This window comes from Megascapheus bottae, chromosome 16 (assembly GCF_031878675.1).
Source record: "Megascapheus bottae isolate mThoBot1 chromosome 16, mThoBot2.hap1, whole genome shotgun sequence".
NCBI classification, from domain to species: domain Eukaryota; kingdom Metazoa; phylum Chordata; class Mammalia; order Rodentia; family Geomyidae; genus Megascapheus; species Megascapheus bottae.
Window position 1 is genome coordinate 40,566,333 of NC_143524.1, and position 7,361 is coordinate 40,573,693.

Sequence of the window (7,361 nt, forward strand, 5' to 3'; positions counted from 1 at the left end):
TTGTGCTGGTCCTGGGGCTTGAACTTAAGGTCTGAGTGCTGTCACTGAGCTTTTTTTTCATATATTTTTTATTGTAATTAATAGAAGGGTTACATGATATTTGCCAGATAGATGGTGCATTAATTCCCATACATTGATACCCTTTCACATGTCTTGGTCCCCATTTCCCTCCCCCCCCCCCGTATCCCTCATCTTGTTTTCGCCCCTTCCCTATCCAATTTCAAATAACCAAATTCAAATATATCCGGTAACAAAGTGAGGTAACAAAGTGTGATACTGTAACAATATGAGATAACCAAGGGACAGCAAAAGAGATGAGAGATAACATAGTACCTTAAGAACAACAATCATTCATTATATGGCTTATGTTTCTATATCCTAGAGATCCTTTCATTTAGTGTCCTACTATATGGCCTTTTGTATCAAGGTTTTGCTCTATGGAAATCTCTGCTAGGAGAGCCCAAGGTTTCTACTGATTATGACAAATGAGGGAAACCATTGAGCCTAAGTTCCTTTGAGTCTGGCTTACTTCACTTAATATGATTTTTTCTAAGTCTTCCCATTTCCTAACAAATGGGGCGATGTCATTCTTTCTGACAGCAGCATAGAATTCCATTGTGTATAAATACCACATCTTGTTGATCCACTCATCAACTGAGGGACATCTAGGTTGGTTCCATATCTTTGCTATGGTAAACAGTGCTGCAGTGAACATTGTTGTGCTTGTTTCTGGATGATTGGGTAAATGCCAAGTAGTGGAATTGCTGGGTCATAGGAGAGCTCTATGTTTAGTCTTTTGAGGAACTGCCATACTGCTTTCCATAGTGGTTGAACAAGTTTGCACTCCCACCAACAGTGTAGTAGTGATCCCTCCTGGCCACATCCCCTCCAGCATCTGTTGTTATTAGTTTTCTTGATCCTGGCTATTCTGACTGGAATGAGGTAGAATCTTAGCGTTGTTTTGATTTGCATTTCTTTTATGACCAGAGATGTTGAGCATTTCTGCATGTGTCTATAGGCCATTTTTGTTTCTTCTTCAGAGAAGACTCTAAGTCTTTGGCCCATTTTTTAATGGGATGGTTGTTACTTTGGAGATTAGTTTTGGATTGATTCAATTTTTTGAGCTGTTGATATATTTTAGATATGAGGCCTTTGTCCATTGTATGGTTGGTGAAGATCTTCTCCCACTCTGTAGGCTTCCTAATTAGTTTATTAGCTATGTCCTTTGCCATACAAAAGCTCTGCAGTTTAATGCAGTCCCACTTATCCAGCCTTTCTCTGATTTGTTGTGATTCTTGGTCCTTATTAAGAAAGTTTTGACCTGTGCCAAGGAGGCCTAATGTATCTCCTATTCCTTCTTGTAAAGTTTTCAGAGTGTCGGCTTTTACCTCCAGGTCTTTGATCCATTTGGAGTTAATTCTAGTGCAGGGTGACAAAGAAGGATCCAACTTTAGTTTTCTGCAGGTGCTTAATCAGTTCTGCCAGCACAACTTGTTGAAGAGGCTATCTTTCTTCCATTCTATTTTTTTGGCTCCCTTGTCAAAGATTAGGTGGCCATAGGTCTGTGGTTTAATATCTGGGTCCTCAGTTCTATTCCATTGGTCTTCAGGCCTGTTCTTGTGCCAGTACCAAGCTGTTTTGATAATTATAGCTCCATAATAGAGTCTAAAGTTTGGTATTGAATTTCCTCCTTTGGTATTGAAATTCCTCCTGCACTGTTCTTTCTGCTAAGAAGTGTTTTTGCTATACAGGGTCTTTTATAATTCCATATGAAATTTTGGATTGCCTCTTCTATTTCTTTAAAGAATGACATTGGGTAATTGATGGGTATTGCATTGAATTTGTAGATAGCCCTTGACAAGATTGTCATTTTCACGATGGTGATTCTTCCAATCCAGGAGCATGGGAGGTTTTTCCATTTCTTCAGGTCTGCTTTAATTTCCTTTTTCAGGGTTTGAAAGTTTTCATCAAAAAGGTCCTTTACATTCTTAGTTAAGGTAATTTCTAGGTACTTTATTTTCTTTGAGGCTATTGCAAAAGGAGTTGCTTTCCTGATTGTTGCCTCATTCTTCTCACTGTTGGCATAGAGGAAGGCACTTGATTTTTGAGGGTTAATTTTATACCCTGCTACCCTTCCGAAGTTTTGAATCAGCTCAAGGAGCTTGGGAGTAGAGTCTATAGGATTCTTAAATACAGGATCATGTCATTGGCAAAGAGGAAAAGTTTTACTTCCTCTTTCCCTATTTGGATCCCCTTTATGCTTGCTTCTTGCCTTATTGCACTGGCTAGGAATTCTAATACTATGTTAAAGATGTCCTGATTTTAGAAGGAATGGCCTTAGCTTTTCACCGTTAAGTATAATACTAGCTGTGGGTTTGTCATACACAGCCTTTATTATATTGAGGAATGTTCCATGGATTCCTAGTTTCTCCAGCGCTTTTAACATAAAGGGGTGTTGGATCTTGTCAAATGCCTTTTGCGCATGTATTGAGACAATCATGTGATTTCTGTCCTTGCTCCTGTTGATGTGTTGAATTATATTAATTGATTTGCGTATGTTGAACCAGCTTTGCCTCCCTGTGATGAATCCAGTTTGATCATAGTGTATAATTTTTTTGATGAGTTGTTGTAGACGGTTGGCCAGTATTTTGATGAGAAGTTTTGCATCGATGTTCATCAAAGAAATAGGTCTATAGTTCTCTTTCTTTGATGAATCTCTGTCTGGTTTGGGGATGAGGGTTATAGTGTCACTGAGCTTTTTCCCTCAAGGCTTGTGAGCCATGCCTTGCCTCCACTTGTGTGTGTGTGTGTGTGTGTGTGTGTGTGTGTGTGTGTGTGTGTGTGTGATTAATTGGAGATAAGAATCTCTGGAGTTTTCCTTCCAGAGTTGCCTGACTTTGAACTGTAATCCTCAGATCTCAGCCTCCAGAGTAGAGAGGATTGCAAGCATGAGCCACTGAAACCCAGCGTAAAAATTTTTTAACTTATACTTCCTGAGTTGGATCCAGGGAAGCTGTTACTATGCTTATAGGTTTAAGCACATATGACTCCCTGACACACACATACTGAGCCCTACTCTTGGGTGTCAGACAGACAGGCAGCTGAGTGATGGGACTTCAGGATCCTTATCTAAGTCCTCTAACTTGAGTTCAGTGTTTATCCAGTTGTCACTCCAACATCTGCCTTTTCTTGCAGCCCCTTGGAATATTGACTATCTTGGATAGCTGTTCCAACTCAACAGAAGTGAATCTCAAGTGCTAGTGTGATCTGTGTCTACATATGAGAATGATACACACACACACACACACACACACACACACACACACACACACACATGTATAATTATCCTAGCTCACATCATTCCATGGCTATGCAGAGACCAGTGTTTCTCCTTTGTCTAGAGTGCAACTCTGAGGAAAGCAAAGGGACTTGGAAACCATTCCAAATGGATGAAGAGGGGAAGCAAGGAGGAGGATAAAGTCATAATATTAATGTATATCCTACAAAACATGGAAAATTGAGGGGATTTATGGGGTTTGGAGGGTTGGGGGAGGAAAAAGAAAGAGGTGATAATGATCAAGATGCATTGTACTCATAAAAGGACATGTTGAATTGTAACCCCTTCGTACAATATTTTAAGATAATAAAAATAGAATTAAAAAATAAATAACTGGGTGAGAAAAAGAGAAAACACATCATTGTAAGAACCTTGAATTACAGAATCAGTAAGAATACTATGCCATGAGAGGGCTTCTGAGGAATGGACACAATTTGCAGGATCTTACAACACAATTAACTCAACTTTAGATATCAAAATTGACTCATTTTGTTCTCTGGGCAATAACCTCTTTGGACAGTGAAATTTCTGCCTATTGCAGCAGAACAATGAAAGCCAGGACTGAGGGCTTCTTGCCAGTCTCAGAACTCTAGAGTTCGTATTTCCCCCAAGTGCCAAGCCAGCCTCTGACAGATACACATAGTATGCCACTTCTGGGATAGGGGAGACCCTGGATGCAGTGAGATACCTCAGGTTCTCTCTAGACCTAGCCCAGCTTGGTTTGCGACACAAGCAACAGCACAAAGTCCAGCTACCCAGAATAAGATGCCTCATAAAAAGCAACCCCCAAGATGTTCCTCTGGCCTTAAGCCACTCTTCATCTGTTGCCTCCAGCATTCCCTGTGGAGCGAGGCTGACCTTGGATTTCAAAAGCCAGACCCGAGTTTGACAAGGACATTTGATCCAAACTCAATTCACTGGGGGAGAATTCAGTTGTGGGTGGTGGTGCAGGGGTGGGGGAGGGTAGCAGCCCAGAGTCAGACTCTAGCTGGATTCCAGGCTCTGGGTCACCTCAGCACAAATGAATCATTCATCTGTCATGGAACTCCTGGGTTTATATTTCTAATAGACCCGAGAAGGACTCCACATGTCTCTAGGAGTACTGGATACCAGCATCCATGTGGCTGCTCCATGCCACCCTCCATACCTATGTAGCCAGGGACTCAGAGGATTTGGAGTGTGGGTCCCTCTTCCACTCCACCATGTCAACACCAGTGAGGACAAACAAAGCATTTCAACACCAGCCTCTGTGGCCACAGCAAGTCCAAGTTATACAAGGCAACAGCATCATCAGAGACTCTCCAAACTCTCCCAGTTCAAACAGATATAGTCCTGGACATTTCCAACAGCTACTAAAGCTTTTCAAAATTTAGCATTCACGAGCCAGGCACCAGTGGCTCACACTGGTATTCCTAGCTACTCAGGAGGCTGCGATCTGACGATTGCAGTTCAAAGCCAGCCTACGCAGGAAAGCCTGTAAGGCGCTTAGCTTCACTAAACTACCAAAGAGCTAGAAGTGGCACTGTGGCTCAAGTGGTAGAGCACTAGACTTGAGCAAAAGAAGCTCAGGAACAGTGCCCACGCCGCTGGACTCACAAGCACGTGCACACATACACACAATTAGGATTCACAAAACCTGTGAAGAAAATTCCCCACTTTGAGAGTGTCTCTTTGAAATTAATGATAGCATAAATAACATTATTATTACTGGTTGTAGAAAGTAATTCTCCTTTCATGGAAAAGAAAAAGATGGTGCCTTAAATTTTTATATAACACTTTTGTGGAAACTTTATGACAATCAAATTATGATGGATTATGTTTATCTTCATCATGAATAATTATTGTTACCTTTAATGGAAGGCAAAAGAGTGCTACTTAGCAAGCTCTTACTTGGTTTTTATGCTCAAAGCTGACACTACCACTACTTCCAGCTTTTTTTACTGATTAATTGGAGATAAGAGGACTTTTTTGCCAGGGCTATCTTCAAACCTCTCTCCACAGATCTCAGCTTCCTGAATAACTAGGATTATAGATGTGACTCACTGGTGCACAACTCATTTTTACAGACCTTTTACCAAATAGTTTTCATATTACATAATATGATAATTCAACATTTAGGGATGTCTCAGTATAAAGTAATCTTTTTCCAGTTTAGATGCAGACTAGCAGGGTTAACTGTCAGAATTTCTCAACTGCTATCCTTCTAAAATTATATGCACTATGAACTCTGAATTTTTAAATTTTTCTATTCTCTCTCTTCCTCCCTCCCTCTTTCTATCTTAGAATGTAAATTGCTTGAAGAAAGAAATTTTCTTGTTTTGTTAGCAACTGTGTCTTCAAAGCCTGAACTGGGCTTGACATATGCCAAGTGTGAATACAAATTCATTGACAGTTTGGATATACATTCAAAACAGAATGGGAAAAACCACTTACTTATTACTTTCAGTATAATTATAAATAAAGACACGATTATATAGAAATACTTATTTCTAAATAATTATCAAGTTTTCTGGACAAATAGAAGGAAGTAAATTAAAACATTAAATGAAATAGATGAAGATTAAGGAAAATAATGGTGGATTGTATTACCTCCAGAGGGCATAAATTCATATCTACTAGGGGCATCCCCAGAAACCATGGTACCACAGCCTCATAAAATACCCAGCCTACATATTACTATTATCATTCATGCTTTTTTTTTCCATTCTGAAAATGGATCCTGACCGGAAGTCTATACAATCTAGCAGGCATACTATGTGTCTCCTCAAAACTCAAAAAGGAAAAAAAAAAACCCAGCACGTGAGAAGTTTTCTTTGCCTTTACATTGTGAAGCCTTCAGTTTTCATCTAAGTCAGTCCTAGTTTCTGAGGGCCCAGAGTTCTGCAAATGACGCGCCTCAGTGCAGCCTTTACCTCATTGTTTCTTAAGCTGTAGATGATGGGGTTCAACATGGGGGTCACCACTGTGTAGGAGAGTGACAGCAGCTTCTTGTTCTCGGGGGAGGTGTTGGAGCGGGGCCGGAAGTATGTGAGGATGGCAGTGCTGTAGAAGAGGGAGACAACCAGGAGGTGCGAGGAGCAGGTGGAGAAGGCCTTCTGTTTCCCTTCAGCTGAGGGCATCCTGAAGATGGTGGAGAGGATGCGAACATAGGACCCCAGAATCAGCAAGAAGGGGAAGAGGATGAACAGAACAGTAGCTGTCAAGGCCTCCAGTTCAAACAGAGAGGTATCAGCACAGACCAGGGCAATGACAGGGGGACTGTCACAGAAGAAGTGATCAATTCTGTTGGGGCCACAAAATGGGAAACTGAAAATCCACGTGGTTTGTACAGTGGCTACCGGGAGCCCAGAGAACCAAGAGGCAGCAGCCAGCTGGACACAGGACTTGCGGCTCATGATTAACGGGTAGCGCAAAGGGTCACAGATGGCCACATAGCGGTCATAGGCCATGGTAGCTAGCAGGCAGCATTCAGCAGCTCCAAAGAAGAAGAAGAAGTACATCTGGATGGCACAGCCAAGGAAGGAGATGCTTGTGTGTCGGATGACCAGCGAGCCCAGCATCTTGGGCACAATGACCAAGTTGAAACCAATCTCCAGGAAGGATAGATTTCGTAGGAAGAAGTACATGGGACTTTGCAGGGCAGAATCAGCTGTAGTGACCAGTATGATGAGGACATTGCACATTAGCGTAAGCATGTAAGCAGTCAAAAACAAGAGAAACAGTAAAGCCTGTACCTCTGAGGACAAGGTAGAGAAACTCACAAGAATGAATTCACTGACGATTGTCCAGTTTCCCCAGGTCATTCTTGTGCCTGCAGTTTTGTTGGACTTTCAGATTCCTTGAAGATGGGAGAGGCCTCCATATGTTCATTCTGTCTCTGATAGTCTCTACAAAAAGGAATCTTGTTTAGCGTCATTCCCCACCTTCTGTTTTTGGTTGAAAAACCAAACATCTAACCTCTCCAAAATGTGTAAAAGAATTTTGATCATTGAGTTTGAAAGGATTCTGCTTTTTTTTTCAGATA

General features: G+C 41.3%; 1 protein-coding gene across 1 annotated transcript; it reads right to left on the reverse strand.

Moving 5' to 3' along the window:
• Positions 1–687: 687 nt before the first annotated feature.
• Positions 688–7,140, reverse strand: LOC150053269 (olfactory receptor 10A4-like). Its single transcript, XM_090349009.1, has 2 exons — positions 6,222–7,140; positions 688–722 (listed from the first exon to the last, which is right to left on the reverse strand). The coding sequence occupies exons 1-2, from the start codon at positions 7,138–7,140 to the stop codon at positions 688–690; spliced, it is 954 nt and encodes a 317-aa protein (XP_090205135.1).
• Between the last annotated feature and the right edge of the window lie 221 nt (positions 7,141–7,361).

Coding starts and splice junctions, on each gene's coding strand:
- LOC150053269 (XM_090349009.1), bottom strand. CDS start 7,140: ATGACCTGGGGAAACTGGACAATCGTCAGTGAATTCATTCTTGTGAGT. Junction 723..6,221: donor TGCACTGAGGCGCGTCATTT/GCAGAACTCTGG, acceptor TCCAGAAACAAG/CACAACAATGTTCACTGCAG.